Source organism: Hydra vulgaris, chromosome 11, assembly GCF_038396675.1.
Source record: "Hydra vulgaris chromosome 11, alternate assembly HydraT2T_AEP".
In the NCBI taxonomy this organism is placed as follows: Eukaryota; Metazoa; Cnidaria; class Hydrozoa; order Anthoathecata; family Hydridae; genus Hydra; species Hydra vulgaris.
In genome coordinates, this window is record NC_088930.1 from 3,233,169 (window position 1) to 3,253,771 (window position 20,603).

The following is a 20,603-nucleotide window of genomic DNA, read 5'->3' on the forward strand; positions in this document are numbered from 1 at the left end:
AATTTTACGTTTCTAAGGCAAGTGCGCTACCACTGGGCCACGACTGCTTTTTTGCCACGGCTGATTTTGCAGATCAATTCTCACAAATTAGAATAGTTTTTTTTTAATTAAACGAGAATACTCAATGTATACAAAATAAATGTATCTAATGTTTAATGTTTGCTTTAGTTTTTAAAGATTTCTTTATTTTGAAACTTATAAACTAATACACCCTGAGAAATAAAAAGTTTTGTAAATAAACCGTTTTGTAAAATAAGCTTAAATCAATTTTGTATTTTATATAGTGCATATCTCTGGAAAAGGATTTTTTTTACTAAATTTTGAATTATCTATTACTTTTCTAGTCTTCAAAAATAAACTAAAAAAATTCATTCTCTTAATTGAAAATATTTTTGAACACTTTTGGTAACGTATTGAAATTAATGAAATTTTATGATACTATTTGTATTTCACATAATAGATATTATTCATTTCTGCTATTGTAATACATGTTGTTTTTGAAAAAAACGATTCTAGCAATAAGATCATTAGGATCTTCTATCAAATACCTTTGTTTGTATTAATTTTTTTATCTTGAATTTGAATTTATAAGTCTATGGATTTTACATTTTGTATATTTTTTTTTAGGCGCTTAGTTGTGAACATTACTTAAATAAAAATATTTTATTTAGAAAAAGTTTGTAGTTTTTTATCATTTCAATAAAGACTGCCAAAAATTAGATTACCCATGTTAAACATGTATGACATGTCATACAATGTACATTACAATACATACGTACATTACACATACAAATACATACACCTAAATAACGAAAATAAAAAAAAATGAAAAAAAAAAATACATGTTTAACAAATATGACATTTACCGATGTTAAACTTGTATGGCATGTCATACATGTTTAACATCGGTAACAATTGGAGATTAAAGTTAAATATCAAACAGGCTAAAAATTAAACTATCATCCCTACTTTATTGCAATATCAAATACGTGATTTTTCAAAAATTAAACCATCAAAACGACGGTTAAATTGACCGTAAATACTTCTTGGATCACTTTAATAATTATATATAAAAAAAATTGTTCGTTTATTGTGTAACCTCCAACCACTGATCTTAAAATAATAAATTTTAATAACTCAAAATAATAACTTAAAATAAAAACGTTATTATATAAGAGATCAGTGCCTCCAACAATTAGATTTAAGTCGGTTCTCCGATTTTAGTTGATAGTCCTATTAAAAGGAAGCGACCACGTGCACATTTAAGATATCCGATGATCAATCGGTTTGCTGTCCAAATGGCTATCGATTAATTTCATGAATTAGGGTTTTGCAAAAAAGCTAGGCAAGTGAACTTGTTGTTCCAGTGACTTTGCAACAGTTTATTTCTCAGTTGAAGAGAAATTAAAGTTTTCTATTAGTAATACACGTTATAAAAACATACTTTAATGAGATAACCATGCAAAGTCCAGATCTTATATAGGGGAGAGTGGTGTGCCTTGGAGGTGTGTGTACCTTGGAGGCAGTCAGTTGTGCTGCCATCTTGAGTAATGAATTCAAACTGAAATTTTAAATTGCATGTATTAGCTAATTAAGGCTCATAATAAGTTGTTTTACCACTGTTTAACACATTAGTTGTTGCAATAAAAATAAAAGTTTGTTTCAAGTACAAAAAGTTACTATTTTAGGGTCTATATTTTTTTTTCTACAACTGTAGGTATAAACCTTATTTTAAAACTGATTATCAAAATTTGTAAAGCATGTTTTCAGCTGCACTTATGCATGCTTGAAAGTGCTTAACTCCTAACCTATAAATATATGGACTTAATAAAAACTAAAGTAGCGGTGTACCTTGGAGGTAGCTAATGTTGTGTACCTTGGTGAAACCACGGAGGTATACACTTGCATGATTTTGTAAATACTATTATGACTAATATTTGTAATTAAAGTTTTTTTTAAAAATATAATATGTTATAACTTATTATAATTTTTTTGTTTATTAAGAATTTCTTTAGTATATTATGATGTATTTCTTTATTAAATTGTAATTATTTTTCTCACATTGTTATCTTCTCTGATAATTTTCTCAAATTATCAAAGAGAAGATGTATAGTTGTGACTGTATGAGTTAGACAAATCAGACATGGTCTTTCAGTTGCCACATTCCTCTGTTACAGGGAGTTCAGTATGACAGCTGAAAAAACTATCATTTGGTATTAACTTTGATTACCTGAATGTAGAGTAGACAAATGCTAAATCAAAGTGAAAGACTTGATATTACTAAACTTTAATGTAAATATTTGTTATTACTCTTTTTAATCAACTTTATTTCTTTTGTAAGTTTTTAATACTTCTAAGTATAAATTAGTTTAAATTTATAATCATACATAAATTCAACATAAATATAAATTAATATATAGTTTATAAAAATCTAACTAGTTAGATTAATATTATCTCAAATGAGGCTGATTCATATCAGCCTCATTTGAGATAATGTCCAATTATCCTATAAATAAACATAATATCAAATTTCTACCATGTTGAGTACTTAATCTGTCAAAGCAATAATACCTCTAAGGTGCAACATACATACCTCCAAGGTACACCATCGATGATGTAACTTCCCATTAGATTAGGTTATGGTGTAAGCCATTTTTTAAAATTAAACAAAAGGATGAAAAAATGTTTTTGGATGTTTAAGAAAAAATCCTAATATCACTAAGTTAAAGAAAATTATAGAAAATTATATGTTATAGAACATATTGTAAGTATTTTTTTTATATTTGTTAAAGTTAGAAAATATCTCTAAGGTTCATCCACTCTCCCTTATAGTTTTCATTATTTTTTACAATAAAATATCGGCAATGAGCAAATTTCTTCTAAATTAGATTCTGACTTTTTTAAAAACTTATAATCTACTGTAGTAAATGTACCCAAAACTATATAGATACCGTTAAATACATAATTGTCCTTATTTTACTATACCTGTCCTTCAAACTAAAAGAATAGCTTTTGATTTTTGTTTTAAAAATGTGCAAGAACACTTAATTGAATCAAGTGGATATACTTTCATAACAAAAAATGTAATATCTTATAAAAAAGCACAAAATAAAAATTAAACGTTTATAAAGAAAATGAAATTAATTAAAATAATGTCAATTCTTAACAATCAAAAATCTCAAAATGTTTTATTTCAAATTTTTATCAATATTTTTGTTTCAAATTTCTATCATAAAATTTTTACTTTATAATATCATCAATGATTGATGATATGAAATAAAAACTTTACTATCAATCATTTTAGAATAATTTTTTATCGCCAATCATTTGTAATTTTTTAATCTAATAAATAATTTTGAATAATTTGAGATTTTTTAAATTTCTTCTAATTCATGTTTTTTATAAAACATAATAAAAAGTATAGAATGTAACTCAAAATTGTTAAAATGTAATAATAGTATAACAAGCTATTATTAATAGCAGTGAGATCACTGTTGGCTTGATTACTTTTAAGCTTACTTGAACTAAATATTGAAGGATCTGGTTCTCTTTACGACATTACAAAACAAATATACTATTAGTAAAAGTGTCAAAGTTTTTTATTTTTATTTCTAAAGACTTAAAAAATTAAATTGAGTTATATTTTGGTAATTAAAATGACTGAATAAATCAGTAATTCTTTCTCAGTTATGCAGATTTTTTTCTCTAATGCCTGTCTTTATAACAAGTTCTTCTGATTCAGCTTCTTGCTCATCTCTGCAGCTTTATCATCGAGTAGTTTGGGTTTTCTAATATTTTATTTATTATTTTTTTCAGTAAAATGTCTATCAGACTAGTGTCATTGGTTTTACTAAACAAGTCTGCTGTAAGTAAATTCTATGTTTTATTTTAAACAAATAGCTTAATACTTTTATTGTTAAGATTTTTTATTTTATGCTTTTTTTATTGTCAATATCTTGCATTTGTTTTTTGTAAACTCCACTTTCACTAAGACATAAAAATTTGTCTTTAGTTATTTAATGTCAAACTGACTTTTTATGAAATTAATTAGTTTGCTCCAAAACACAATCTTTACCAAACAAGTTATATTTACTTATAAAAATTCTTATAAAAAGTTTTTATAGAGAAGATTTTATATAGCTTAGTAGCTTATTTTACAACTTCTAATTTAATATAATGTTAATTATAATGTTAAACTATAATCAATTGTTTATATCAGTGCGTCTATGCATGTTAGCTTACTTGGTTTACTTTTATTTTTCCCGTATTTAGGTTCTTTTCAGTCAGGTTTAAAAAAGAAGACTAGAAAAAATTTGAAATCTTTAAAAAGATCTTCATAATTAATAGATTGCTGAAACCAAAGCCCTCAGTTGATGTCACAATCAAAGTAATTAATGCCCCTAAGGACAATAATGTTACTGCACTTAAGGCTATACCAAATTAAATTAAATACATAAAAATTTGCCTAAATAAACATTAAAATTTTCTTGTTAATAAAGTTGTGTTTTTTTTCTTTAAGTAAGCCTTCATTGCAGCCTAGCATTTTGATTGATAAATAAAGAGCCTCAAGAAAGTAGAATAATAACAAACAATATTTGACAGGAGCGGCCAATAAATCAATTACAAAGTGATTTTTGTTCTGACAAAAACGACTTATAAAAAACTTTTTTTCAGTATGCCAGATTTTTATATATAAAATAAACAAAAAAATCTTATTTAATATTTGTATAATTGTTCTAAATATTAAAGTTCCAATTCACGATTTATTTAAACTTATAATTTATTTGAATTTACAGTTTATTCGATTATGCAGTTTATTCAAGTATACAATTTGAAATTCAAATTTAGTTTATTTGAATTCGGGTTTTTTTTAAGCAAGTGCTAATATTTAGCTTATTGTTTACTTCAGGGCGATTCCATGTGAAAACATCCAGTTTTTTTATAAAATGTAACCCGAGGTCTCAGATTTTGTTGATTTTTATACCACTCAAAGGTTTTAATAAATTACAAACATCCCCAAAATTTCATCATTTAATTCCAAAGTGTTTTGATGACATAACTATTTAAGCTTTGCCATGAACTAGCTAAAATCCATGATTTTAAATTATGGTTTTGGTTTTGTTCTGTGTGCAATGCACACAGTTCTTTTCTTTGTGCAATGCAAAACTGGTTCTGTTCTGTGTGCAATGCAAAACTGGTTCTGTTCTGTGTGCAATGCAAAACTGAAAGTATGAAAACTTGCATTTTTTGAGACTAGTAATCTAATAAAATAACCTAAAATATTTAAAAATTTACATAACACCTGTAATTTTGACCTTTATTGCAATTTTACTGGGGCGAGTTAAATTACAAAAAGTTAATTTTGACCTTTATTGCAATTTTACTGGGGCGAGTTAAATTACATGGTCAATTTACTTAAATTTGTTTCTTAAAAAATACAAGTTATGAAAAATTATAGTAAAAAAAATGGTGGTACTCTTAAGTGCTTAATATACTGAAGTTGATGGTTATTAATTTTTGGAAAATTTTCCCACCCACTCTGAGCTTATTAAGACCCCCTCCACCTGTTATTCAATATAACTTGTTATGAACAAGAAAACTGTACCTCAAAACTTGAAAAAAAAAATTTTTGTTATTATTTTCTAATTTTTAAAACCTAAACCTGGTCTCTGTTTCTATAACTGAATATAAATAGATATAGAAATAAAATAAAAAAATCTCAGTCTTAATAAACAATCAGTTTATTAACCCCTTAAGGACAGATATTTTTTCAAATTAATGCACCAAAAAAATCAATTTTTTTTTTATGCTTAGAACTTAGATATTGACATATTAAGAATAAAAAAAAGTCTGTTAAAAATCTAAATATTATTAATTTGATTGATTCTCAGTTGATTTAATATAATAATATTGTTATAAGATTATTTTCACGAATTATTTCGGGCTGATACATAATGAAATGTAAAACTTGTGTCCGCCCGAGTTATCTTGGGTTTGGTCTTTTTGGACCATATAGCATGACCCGAGATATCTCAGGCCTGGTCCTTAAGGGGTTAATACTCCCTTCCCCCCTCTTTGCCATCTGCGCCCATTTATTGCATCTGGATAAAAGTTCCCACCCATACTTTTATTTCCACCCCACCTTGTGATAAGCACCTGAGAGTAACTTGACAGTAATGAAATTGAAGCAGCTTTGACCATATCAATATGTTGCTTTAGTTGTTGTTGACTTGCTTTTTCTGTGTTTTTTGTATTTTTATAAAACCCGATCCTAAATTTCAAAAATTTATCAAAATTTTACAGGTGAGTGAGTTTGATTATAAAAATCCAGATGTATAGGCTCAGTTTTTTTAAAAATTGTCTTGAATAATTTAGTTTGAATTATCACAATAAATGTGATTATTGCTAAAGTTAAGAACTAGTAATTGTTATAATAAAAATTTAATATGAATAATTATATTATAAGTAAAACAGTAAAAGGATGCAACTTAGCTAAATGATGAGTTAAGCGAGAGCGAGTTTTAGTTGATGAAACTAAAGATGATAGCTCCTTTGAGTAGCAAACATGTTTTAATCTTCAATCTTCTTTTAGTCGAGCTTGCAAACTGCTGTACTACCTCTGGAGTGATTTTTTTAAACGATACTCGATTCCTCAAATTAGTTTTGAATATTTTTGGTTTCTCATTTTCCTTTGTAAACTAAACCTTTCAAATGATCTCAAAAATCTTAGATTAGCCTTATCTCAGGACAGTTGACAGGATTATTTTTCTTAAGAGCATAATGATCCGAAGCTTAGTCAGGCAAAAAAGTCTTCAGAATATTGTTCACGTATAAACAGAATCAAAGTATTTTTAATGCAATCTTTTTTGTATGTATTTTTGTCAACAGAATAGCCAGATTGCTTGATTACCAGTCTAGTCATACTTTTTGGACTAATTGCAAGCAATACCAATACTTTGCTTTCAAACTTTGCTTTTCGTACTTTGCTTTTTGAACTTGAGGTCTGGAGAAGCATTCTTAAAGTCACTGGAGTAATTTCCATCATTCCCAACAACTGTGGAGTGTGAAAAAATAAAATAAGATTCTTTAATCAAAATAAAATATTTGTTATAAAATTTATTAAACAAGTGTCTGCATTTTAGGCGAGTGACAGCTCTTTGATGCTCAGACCATTCTGCTATTGGTTCCTGGTGACGATATTTGATGTTTGTTTTTGCTTTTAACAATTTATAAGTGTGTGATCAAAATTTTGAATTTTTTTGGCTTCTTTTCCTTTGAGATTATTGTCAAAATAAGCAGCAAGCTGGTTATTTTCTTGACAATTATTACCTTATGGCAAGTTGCCTGAAAATATCAAGCTTTCTAATTACAAACCAATTAAACTCATTGTTCTTCAAAATTTCCAAATAATTTGTCGAATCAATAATCTCACTCTGTTCTAAAAGATTCAAACCAGGGCAACCTGGTTTGCATCTTCTAGAACCTGCAAAATGTCCCCCAAATCATAATTGCTGGAAATTGCTTAACAGAAATTGCAACATTTTAGAGATTGAAGTATGAGTTTGGTGGCTAGCAAATATTGACTTGTGTTCTCAAACAACTTAACTTACACTTATCTGAGAACATTTAACTGTTTAATCCTTTACATTCTTTGAAAAAAATTGTGGCGATCATGATCATTTCAAACTTTTTCTGATTAATTTTATAAACACTGTTAATAGCAAAAAATTTTGAAAATGTATATAAAAAAAAGTGAATACATATATATGTGAATATATATATATATATATATATATATATATATATATATATATATATATATATATATATATATATATAATGTGAATGTATATAAATATATCTGTATCTATCTATCTATCTATCTATCTATCTATCTATCTATCTATCTATCTATCTATATATATATATATATATATATATATATATATATATATATATATATATATATATATATATATATATATATATATATATATATATATATATATATATATATATAACCTAGTTGCGAGTCAAGCTATTTGTCAGTCGATGTAGCAGCACTCCATTACGAGTCAGGCTATTTGTCAGTTGATGTAGCAGCACTCAGTTGCGAGCCAAGCTGTAAAATAGTTGATGTAGCAACACTCCGCACATGTTTTACAGTTAAAAAACAAATAAAAAAACATTCAGAATGTTTTTATTTAAAAAAAATAAAATTAAAATATTTAGAATGTTTTTAAAAGCATTCTAGTCTTTTAATTTGTGTTTTAATTACTTCCTACAATTAAATTAATGTGTTTTGACATAATCTAACCTTCCTTTTGTCAACTTTAAAACCACAAACAAGCAAAGAGCTATTTTTTACCACAAACCCATTTTCTTAGCCATAAAGTATAGGAATATATATATATATATATATATATATATATATATATATATATATATATATATATATATATATATATATATATATATTCACATTATATATATATTCACATTATATATATATTTTAAAGAAAAACACGAAATTTTTTAATCTTGACATGTTTTGTAGTTAACATACAACATTTTCAAAAAATAAAATTACAAATTTAAAACTCTGGATATAAATATCAAATCAAAATTTGAAGACATTATGGAGAAATAAACCAAAAAAATTGCACTACAAATTCAACCCTCGGAATTAGGGTCGGCATTCGGCAATGCCAACCTAACTGGCGACCTTAAAGTGTTTGAGGTCGGCAATTTTTTGCCGACCTGGTTTCGATGTTTTGTGGTAAGACCTTTGTATCAAATTGTTTTTGCCGACCTGGTGCCGACCTCTAAAAAATTGAGGTCAGCAAATAATTGCGTACCTCAATTTTCCTAATTCTGAGGGTTGAAATTATAATACCGTAAATAGAAAAAGAATAAAAATAAAATATAAGTAAATTAATAAAAAAAAGCAAAAAAAAAAAAACAGCAAAAAAAACAAACAGTTAGACTAATTTATATTATAATGAATAGTTTGTTTATTTAAAGATGGGTTTTCCCATTTAATATGGAGTGCTTCTTTAATTTTCAATTTGTTTTTGTTAGAAGCAGTATCCAATATTTTAAAACAATTATGGTTACTTAGATTTTTACAACTAACAGATGAAATTAAATGCTTATAAACATAAGAGTGTTTGTCACTTGTAAGATGCTCATAAATCCGTGTTGTTAAGTGTCTAGAGGTTTCTCCAATATAACTGGCATTACATCCAGCACAAGAAAATTTGTAAACAACATTGGATTTTAGCAGCTTAGGAAGTGGATCTTTTATACATAAATTGTTTTGCAAACCCAAGTCAGGTCAGGTTATCCTGCTACTGGTAAAATGTAACCCAGTACAATCTGCTTCATGTCCTGCTGCCTTGTAGGATACACCTTTTTAGGCAAAGGCTAGGAGATGCTAACTCCGACTTAAAACACCTCCTGCTTTGGGGCTCTTGGTTGAGTAAAGGCTAGAGATGGTGTCTCAATAAAAATACTCATCTTGGGCAGATGTTAAATGCATTCGTGTTCTATCTATGCTTTTAAGCAAGTTCTTCAATCAAATTTAAAAATAAATAAAGAACCAAAAACTATAAAACACAAAAAACCATCATCATCACCAAGTTCTCTAAACCTATCATTCACTAATATTCGTGGTCTTCGAAGTAACTTTTCTTCTGTTGAGTCTTATCTCTTGCAAATTTCACCAGACATACTTGCTCTTTGTGAGACTAATTTGAGTTCAACTGTCTCATCTTGCGATCTTAGTGTTGATGGTTATCTTCCTTTAATTCGTAAAGACTCCAATAGTCACATGCTTGGTCTGGGCATTTACATTTGTAAGAATTCACCCTTTTGTCGTGAAACTAGGTTTGAATCCATAGGCTATTCTTTTATGTGCTTTCGTTTAACACCATTTCACTCTATCGCTTTTCTCTTTGTTATATATCGCTCTCAAGACTGCACTCTTTTTGATGTTATTTCTGATTATATTGACCAAGCCCTCTCTCTTTATTTATCAGCTAATATAGTTGTTGTTGGTGGCTTTAATGCTCGCCACTCTGAATGGCCTGGCTCTAGTGTAAGTGATTCTGCAGGCATTAAAGCACACAAGTTTTGTTTTTCTCAATCCCTAAGTCAAATAGTCAACTTTTCAACTCGCTTTCCAGACAAACCGAATCATTTACCTTCTCTACTTGACTTATGTCTTGTTTCTGATCCTAGCCAGTGCTCAGTTTCTCCACATTCACCCTTAGGTGCTTCTGATCACAGTTTGATCTCTCTAAAACGGTTATCTCATTCTTCTTCATCACCTGAATCCCCCTATTATCGTACCTCTTACAACTACAGTAAAGCTGACTGGGATTCTTTCCGTGATTTTCTTCGTGATGGCCCTTGGGTAGAAATCTTTTGTCTTCCTGTCGACAAATGTGCTTCTTACATAACTTCGTGGATTCAGGCTGGCATGGAATCTTTTGTTCTCTTTCGACAATTCCAGGTCAAGCTCAGGTCCTCACTCTCCTCCATGGTCAAATGGTCAATTCCAGGTCAAATTCAGGTCCTCACTCTCCTCCATGGTTTTCCTTACACTTTCCTCAGCAAAACAATTCTCCAGAAAACAGACGTCTGTTTATTGCTGCTAGAAACCATTGTAAAAAGGTTTTGTCTAACGCCGAAGCCTGCTATTCTCAGTTCATGAAATCTCGTATCTCATCTTAAAAATTAGGCTCTCGTGACTTCTGGAGAATCTTCAATAGTATTATTAATAATGGCAAATCTTTAATTCCACCCCTCTTGTATGGTTCAGACTCTGTCACCTCACCTAAAGACAAAGCTGAATTGTTTGTCAAAAACTTTCATCAATATCATCTCTTGATTCCACTAGTTGCGCTCTACCTGATATTGCCAACAAACAGGTTGATCGATTGCATGACATTCGTATCACTCCAGCGTCTGTATCTAAAGTGATTTCCTGCCTAGATTCTTCTAAAGCTTGTGGCCTGGACAACATACCTGTTATTGTCTTGCAGAAGTGTTCTCCAGAGCTATCGTCTATACTCTCAAAACTATTCAACAATTGCTTATCAGAGTCTTGTTTTCCAGCCTGCTGGAAAGGGGCATCTGTTATCCCTATCTTCAAAAATTCTGGAGAGCGATCTGATTCATTTAGCTGCCGTCCCATTAGTCTTCTTCCTGTCATGAACAAGGCTTTTGAATCTTTAATTAACAAACACTTAATTTCTCATCTTGAATCTAATAACTTACTTTCTGACTATCAGTATGGATTTCGATCTTCTCGTTCTACAGCTGATTTGCTAGCAGTAATAACTGATAGGTTTTATCGTGCATTAGATAAAGGTGGAGAGTTTAAGGCCATTGCTCTTGACATTTCTAAAGCTTTTGATAAAGTTTGGCATGCTGGTCTTCTCCATAAGCTTTCTTCTGATGGTGTATCTTGGAACATCTTTAAGATTATTGAATCCTTCCTTTCCAATCGTAGTATAAAAGTTGTCCTCGATGGACAGCACTCTTCTTCTTATTCTGTAACTTCAAGGGTTCCTCAAGGTTCTATCCTTGGCCTCTTATACTCTTTAATTTACATTAATGATCTTCCAGATATTTTCACATCTAAGGGGGCATTGTTTGCTGATGATACTACCATTTATTCTTGTCGTGATAAGAAACCAACACTCTGATTGCTTGGAGGGGGCATTTGAACTTGAAAAGAATCTCACTTCTGCGACAGCATAAGGCTCACAGTGACTGGTGAGGTTCAATACAGATAAAACTCAATTTTTTTTAGCCAATCGCTACAATTTAGCTACAATCTTTATCTTTTCTCTTCCAGTAACTTCCAACTTTAATTAGTGGTTGCTTGCAGCCTTGTTGAAAGCTTTTTTTGTTGTTGTTGTTTTTTTTGATTAAAAAACAAAAAAAACAACAACAAAAAATCAAAAAAATGTTGGTAGTGAAAATTAAATTAATTATAACATCTTTACAATATTTTTTAATGATTTTATTAACTTTAGATTTAGTAAAATTTGAGTAAAATCTTATAAGTGGATGCTTATAATATCTAATATTATTGTTATCAATACTTTTTATCAACGAATAATTTAATTTCAGTGTCAATTATTTTAGGTGGATATTGGTTATTTTTTAAAACATTAGATAGATTTTTTATGTCCTTATCAAATCCTAGCCATGTGTTGTTGATTTTATACGTCCTATCAATTAAACAACGTATAAGACTAATTTTATAACAATAGGGAACAAAACTGGAAATTTTTTGTAAAAGACCAGTATATGTTTTTTTTGTGATAAACTGATGTGGAAAGAGAAACAAACTAAATGATAAGAACATCTAAAAACGCAATTTGATTATCTTGTTCTTTTTCCATCGTAACTTTTAAGTTTTTATGTTGTTTATTAAGATGTTTAAAAAATTTCTGAGCTTCAAACTCTGAATTAAAAATGGCGATAATATCATCCACATAACGTTTATTGAAAATCTGTATGGAGGAAGAGCAATTACTAACCCATTTTTGTTCGTGAAACCCAATAAAAATATTAGCTAAAATTGATTATAATATTTCCCGTTGAATAAGAAATGAGAGCCAGATGTTGAAATTTGAAATAATTTTTTGAACTGAGCTTTAAAAAAATATTTTAAACACGTTTCATCTTTAAAGTATAATTCAGTAGCTATATCTATAGTTTCGTTAAGTGGAATATTAGTAAATAGGCTTTCAACATCATAGGAAACTATATATTTGTTAGTTAGAGAAAACTATATATTAGTTGTTAGAGGTTTGGAGTTCGACTCCCACCACGTCCCTGGAAGTACTGCGCTCAACTTAGTTTCTCCGCACAGCGGCCTTGCTCGGCAAGGTTCGTGTTTCAGAGTTAAAGAGTTGAGAAAGGGTTGCACCACGAATGATAACTAAATTAAAAAAAAAAAAAAAATGAGTATCCTCCTTGACTGTAGTGGCCCCCCTCGGGCCTTGGGGAGGTGAATAAAATAAAAAAAAAAAAAAAAAAAAAAAAAGTTATCAATTTGTTTTAATTCCTCAACAAAAGAAAAAGAGTCACAGGTGGAATAAAATTTAGGTATATAAGGAGACAATAAATCAGAAAGATATTTGGCAAGTTTATAATTATATGTCCCGATTGTTGAAATCTTTACTGAGTTTGTGCATCTTAGGTAAAGCATAAATTCTTGCTGTTTGTGAACCAACAGGATAAATGTTATTGTAAACATCATTTTCAAAGCAATTATGTTTTTAGGTTTCCTAACCCTTGTAAAGATTGTTCTCTTTTTATAGTTGGATCATCTTTTAACTCCTTAAATTTAGTTTTATCACTTATAATATTAGTTAAAGAATTAATATAGTCAACCTTATTAAAAATAGTTATACCATTCCCTGGTTTTGTGATTATAATGCTTTCATTTTTCTTTTGTCTCTTCAATATTTTGTGTTTCCTTATACAACCTTCAGATGGTGTGTATTTATATACAAAATTGTTTGTTAAATGAGAAAGTTCGCTTTTAAGTTGAGGTTCCGAATCACTGCTTCTAAGTTGAGTATTGAGAAACTGTGCAATGCTATTAAACTGAGCGAAAACGTCCGTCTTTTTTATAAATACTGGTGGTAGAGCAAAATTGAGACCGTTGTTTAATAATTCTAGTTCATCCTGTTGTAAAGTGTATGACGATATATTATGAACAAAGTGTTGGTGTTTAGAAGGAAGGTTAGTAAATTTTGTGACGGAGCATAATTTTTTCTTGTGGGTTTTAATAATGGAAAGTTCTTTTTTCTTTACGTTATTATTAATTACATTGTTTAATTGATAGGATAAATAAAATCAACAACATATGGCTAGGATTTGATAAGGACATAAAAAATCTATCTAATGTTTTAAAAAATAACCAATATCCACCTAAAATAATTGACACTGAAATTAAATTATTTGTTGATAAAAAGTTAAATCCATCTGTGATAAATAGTATTGATAACAATAATATTAGATATTATAAGCTTCCATTTATAGGATGTATAAAAGATCCACTTCCTAAGCTGCTCAAATCCACTGTTGTTTACGAATTTTCTTGTGTTGGATGTAATGCCAGTTATATTGGAGAAACCTTTAGACACTTAACAACACGGATTCATGAGCATCTTACTAGTGACAAACAATCTAATGTTTATAAGCATTTAATTTCATCTGTTAGTTGTAAAAATCTAAGTAACCATAATTGTTTTAAAATATTGGGTACTGCTTCTAACAAAAACAAATTGAAAATTAAAGAAGCACTCCATATTAAATGGGAAAACCCATCTTTAAATAAACAAACTGTTCGTTATAATGTAAATTTGTCTATCTAGTTTTTTGTTGTTGTTTTTTTTATTTTTTATTTTTTATTTACTTATATTTTATTTTTCTTTATTTTTTTATTTTTATTTTATTTACGGTATTATAATTTGTATTATAATTTTTATTGGTTTATAACAATTCTATTTGTCTGCCAATATTTCTCTGTAATATCTTCAAATTTTGATTTGATATTTATATCCAGAGTTTTAAATTTGTAATTTTATATTTTAAATTTGTAATTTTATCTGAAAATGTAGTATGTTAACTACGAAACATGGCAAGATTAAAAAGTATTGTGTTTTTCTTTAAAATATGTTCACAATTATTGCAATTGCGTTGCTCAAGATATATATATATATATATATATATATATATATGTATATATATATATATATATATATATATTTATATATATATATATATATATATATATATATATATATATGTATATATATATGTATATATATAATGTGAATTTACTTATCTTTTTATTTCTTTATATAATATTTATTTATTTAAATATTGTTTTTGTTTATTATTGTTTAGGGTCTCTCCTCATTGTCAGTTAGCAAATGTCTTTGTCCATCTGTTTCTTCTTATATTTTTAAAAGATATACAAGAAAAAGTACATCTCGGTTTCCTGCTGAAGATGCAGTAACAAGACTTGAAGATATGGCAAGGAAATTTCAACCCCCTCCTTATAGTAAAAATCCTTTAGATACTCCAGCTGATAGCGGAGTAAAATTGGATTCAACAGGTTAATTATATTAATGGTTTTCTATATTTGTTAGTATACTTTACAGTTTTAATAAGTATATTAATCTTTGATTATTTCTTGGTTCTTTTTGCCTTATCGCCATAAAGTTGATAATCTAGTTAAATGTTTTTATGATATGAAATTCCTAAATCTTTTTCTATTTTTGTTTTAGTTACTTATTTTGATTCTATTAGATTAGTTAAATATACCATTTAATTTTTGTGAAAATTGTTTTTTTGTTTCGTAAATTTAATTAAATAAAATAAATTTTAAAAAAGTTTAAATTTTTAAAAATCAAACTTAACTATTTTTTGAATATTTATGATCAGTTCTTACTACATGTGATAATTTATGATAGTTCTTACTGCATGTGAAATTTATGATTATTTTTACTGCATGTGATAATTTAGGTGTTCATATTGTTTTTGTTCATAAAGGAACATTTGAATGGCGCATTTTATTTCTATTTGTAACTTTAATTAGTCTATTTTAGAACATTTTTAAAACACATCAAGATGAAACTAATAGTTTATTTTATTATTTATCTCTGCAATATCCTGTCTTATGCCAGATTGAAAAAGAAAGGTTATTTAAAAACTACTGTTGATATGCTTTTAAGCAAATTTTCTGAAAAAAAAGAACTAAAATTGTAAAAGGTGAAAATTATGAACAATATTAGCATTCAAGTTATATTTACATTTACATAAACAATATATATGAAAAGAAAAAAATCTAAGTAGATGTGAGATCTAAGAATGTGATAAAAAGCCCATTATTCAGGCTTGGACAGGAATTGTGCGCAATCAATCACACAATTCCTGATTCACAATTGCTGATCGCACAAATGATGCTTTTTTGACAACTTGACCATGGCAGTTCAGATGTTTTGGTGATTTAAACTGAAATGTGCTAAAAAAGAAACGCTAAGCTAAACTTAAGCTAGGAAGAAAATTAAAAAAAGAATAAAAAAAAGAAAATAATTCCTTATAAAAAAAATTTTATTTAATAAAAAATTTTTTATTTTATTTAAAACTTTTGCGTAAAATAAAAAATTTAGAAAAGACCAACGAATAAAAGTTATTCATATTGTAACAATTTTTAAAATTGTATTTAAATTGTTAAAGCATCAAAATAGCAGTGGTCGTATTGTAAAGAAAAAAAGTTATAAGCATGATCAATTACAGTGTGCAATTGCACGCCATTCCTGTACAAGTCTGGTTTTTCTGTTTCTATTGATTTTCTAATGATTTGCCTATTGCTCTACTTTGCAGTATATACCTAAAGAGTGCACAAATAATAACCATCAATGTTGAAATCATTTAAATAACTATGCATAACAAAAAATTAAAAAATCTGTATGCACAACAGGGCACAAATGCATCTTTTTCTATGAGCTCCTGTTTATTGAAAGTCATCCTTAATCACTATCATTGTTGTTCATGTTATTTTTGTTGCTCCATTTTTCATTTCTGAATAGAGATTCTAAATTATTAGTAGTATATATTTCTTTAAAGTACCTATAAATGTAAAAGTTTGAATGTTAAGAATATAAATTATATGTAAAAAGGTATTGTTATTATAAGGTTTAAGCTCTGTAAAACTAGTAAAAGGAGAACTTAAAAAGTAAATTAACTTAACCAGTAAATTTACCAGTAAATTATTACTACCATGATCAGCCATATCAGGGCTTGAATTAAGCGTATCGCGATCACGAATCGCGATTACTTTTCGCACCTTTGGGATTAGTTTTTTCTTAAAATTTGTTTTTTTGCGATCTTTCTTTTTTTCGTGATTATTCTTTTTTTATTTTAGAAGATTGATACTCTATTCGCGAATATTTAGTGTTCTTTTACAGTATAAAACTGCAGTGACTTCTGTAACAATAATTTTTTTTTAAAGCCGAGCATAAAGTAAAAGAAAAAAAAATAAAAGATTTAGAAAATCAATTAGCAAAAATGCTCAAATGCAAGAAAAAGACCGATTGTTTAAGGAAGGAAAAATTTATAAAAAACAAACGATTAAATTCCTATTCGAATCAAGAGTAAAAGCTAATTATTGCAAGTATTACCATATATATGGAAGGCTGTTTTCAATCTCTCCAAAAATCACCATTGTTTATACATTTGGTAGCTTTACTTGAGGTTTATAACTGGCCGTTAAATGTGAATGATGGAACTTTTGGCGATAAAGCTATCGGTGAAGTTGTTCAACATTTTTCTGAATTTTTAATTGGTGTAGGATGTGATTTGAATAATATACTTCATGAGTGGATCATTTTAAAAGCATACATGTTTCCCATCATAAGTAACAACCAAAATGAGTATTATTTGAAAATTTGGGAAATTGTTTTTTCCAAATCAAATTTGGTCAAAGAATGCCAAAATATTCTTGATATTTTGAACTATTTTTAATTTGTCCTTTTACAAATGTGAAAGTAGAATGAATGTTTTTATGTATGAATTGCATAAAAAATGACTAGAGAAGTTGTCTTAGATGAGATCTCTTAGAATCTCTACTTCGGATAAGTGAAAAAGGTCCTGAGATTGACAAATTTGAACCTGATACTGCTATGGACGAATGGTACAATGATAAAGTTAGACAATTGTCAGCAAATTTTCATCGTTATCCGGAAAAAAGAAAAAGAAAGTCAGTAAAAACAGACATTGATCTAGCAACAGTTACAATATCGGATTTGGAAGAAAGTGAAAGCGAGGAAGAAAATTGTGACAACTTTTAATTTTATTTTAGTGCATTGTAACCCCTTAAAATTAAAATATTAAATAATAACTTGTAATGACGTATGATTTTTTGCTTAGTAAAAATAATTTTTTGTTAGTAAAAGTCCTGAAAAATTCTAAGCATTAAACTAGTGAAATGATTACAAAATGATCAAAATATTTACAATTACGATCTAATACTATTTTTATTAGCAATCAAAAAGTATTAGATTATAAAAGATTCTATTATTTAGACACATTTTCGTCTTTCGCTTAATTTTATTGAATGAAAAAAGTGAACGCTAACTTTTATTAAAAAATACATCGAATGAAAAAGCAATAGATAGAAATATCATGGGAATTTGATAAGGTTACTTAGATAAGAAAACTTATTTAATAAGAATTTAATTATCATTCTTGTTTGTGATTGTGCGGGTTTTCGTGAAAAAGTTTTAACATTTTATCACGATAATGTTTTTGTCATTTTTAATAGTTTTTTATAACTGTTTCAAATTTAAAGATTGTTTTGTTAGAGTTTTAAATAATTTTTTTTACTGTTAAAAATTTATAGAAAATTAAATATTCTAGTTGTTTTAAACAGTTTAAAATATGTAAATAAAATAGAAAATGAAATAATTAATTAAAAGAAGATTATATCAAGTTCATTGATTTTACAAAAATACAGCCGTTAGATTTAATGCAATATAATAATAGTAATAATGTAAATTATAACTAAAGCTACTTTACAACCGCTTAACGTAAATGTTATGACATCTTATCCAAAAATGAGACTTATTATATATGTTATTATAAATAAGTTAAAATAAATAATGCCCCCTCCTCTCCGGTAGGAGTGGAGAGGGGTTATGAGAAACAAAAAAATCGCGATTAGATTTTTTTACGTTAATTGAGCCCTGCATATTATGGAGCATCATTGACCATATCTGCAAGCTTGGTTCTCAGATTACAATTGTAATACTTTACTGTTAAATACATTAAGTTACCATTTACTAAGCTCAACCCTATGAGGTACAAAGTTTAACTATGTACTATGTAGATATTTAAATACAATGTAAATATTCATAAATTTACAATGGTACATTAAAATTTAATATATTAAAGAATATTAAAAAAAAAAAAAAATTAAAAAAAAAGGAAAAGAAAAAACATTTGTGTTTTACCTTGCAAAATAATTCAGCATATCCATAAAAATGATTGAACACTTTTACCGGATCTTTTAACTTCAGCAGTGTTGCAGGGATTATGCAGGTATTCAATTAATCACTAAATCAAAGACTGCATTATTACCGTTAATTGACCCAAATGAGACATCGTCTAGGACTATATTATTGGTAAAAGTATACTCTCTTTGTACAGAACTTGTTGAAGCAGAGCAAAGGTAATACCTCAGGTTTTCTCATTGAAATTAGTTGACAGCTCAGTCTGATCCTTAGATGCATATATTTGCATTTTTTTAAAAACCTATTAAGTTTTATTTAAACAAATTAAAGATTAAGAATTAAATTTATTTTTAAATATTTATATTGTTTATTTTTGAAGCAAAAAATAAATCAAAATAATTTTTTAGAAAACCATGAAATACCTATCCAGGCTTGGTCGGGAAGTGAGAGCGATCGCTCTCGATAACTGACCACGGTAATAATATTTAGTTGCGAAAAGCTGGCCAGGTTTTGTAGTTGTTTTGAGAACATTTTAAAAAACAAAAAAAAAAGCGCAATAAAGATTAATTGGACCGATGAGAGATAATTACGTATAAAAATAAACTAGAAAAAGAAAATAACTTCTAACACGAAAAAAATTAAAGCAAAATAAATTACGTTTAGAACAAATATTTTCGAAACATCGCTCTTTTGTAATTTTTTTATAAAATTAAGCGACATTTTTTATATAAAGTAACATCTTACGATTACTTAATAAGGAAACAAATGTTCTTTAATTTATTAAAGAGTTTAGTATAATTTTTATTTATATACTCATGTCTTATTTCCAGTGCTGGATTAAGGAGAGTTGGGGTTTAAAGGGGGCTACAGCCCCGGGTCCCAGAATGTTACGGGCCCCGAAATAGTCAAAAGACCTTTTTTATCATTTTTACGCTCTGGCACTTAAAAAGGTCTGCAATATAAAAATAGCCCCCAGCCCCAAAAAGTCTAACAAGATTCTAATAAAACTAACGCAGTTTGTAAGAATGACAACTGAAGCAAAAATATTTAGAGCTAGTAAACCAATATCTAAGAACTTCAAAACTTTCCTTTATATTTAATAATTTTCTATATATATATATATATATATATATATATATATATATATATATATATATATATATATATATATATATATATATATATATATTTATATATATATATATATATATATATATATATATATATATATATATATATATATATATATATATATTATATAATAATTATTTTATATTATTTTGTTTTTATATATTATTTGTTCAATGCTACATTCGTTTTAGTTTCGTACATGAAGTGCATAAGAAAAGGCGTGCTATATAAGTAATTGATAAAAGTGCTAAAATGTCCACTTTTCGGAAAAATATTTATCTAGATGGAGTGATGAAAAATCAAATAATAAATAACCATGTAAAAGAGATGTTTTAAGTATACTTTTTTATAAAATGAGAGTGGTAAATTTAAATCTTAATGACAGCAGTGCTTTAGTTATTGATGAAGTGGTCGTTTTTTGGA

The 20,603-nt window shown here is 27.6% G+C and overlaps 1 protein-coding gene across 3 annotated transcripts in view; it reads left to right on the plus strand.

Moving 5' to 3' along the window:
* The first annotated feature begins 1,230 nt into the window (after positions 1-1,230).
* The window catches only part of LOC100198412 (large ribosomal subunit protein mL45), a 38,144-nt gene continuing 18,771 nt past the window's right edge, over positions 1,231-20,603 (plus strand). The window contains exons 1-3 of one of the 3 annotated variants that reach the window (XM_065809817.1): positions 1,231-1,345; positions 3,817-3,865; positions 14,941-15,151. In XM_065809817.1, the coding sequence (XP_065665889.1) occupies positions 3,821-3,865; positions 14,941-15,151 (256 nt within the window). In that variant the 5' untranslated portion in view covers positions 1,231-1,345; positions 3,817-3,820. Of the gene's footprint in view, positions 1,346-1,850; positions 1,895-2,740; positions 2,765-3,816; positions 3,866-14,940; positions 15,152-20,603 lie in introns of those variants that run through there. The other 2 variants (XM_065809816.1, XM_065809818.1) reach the window with 2 other exon arrangements.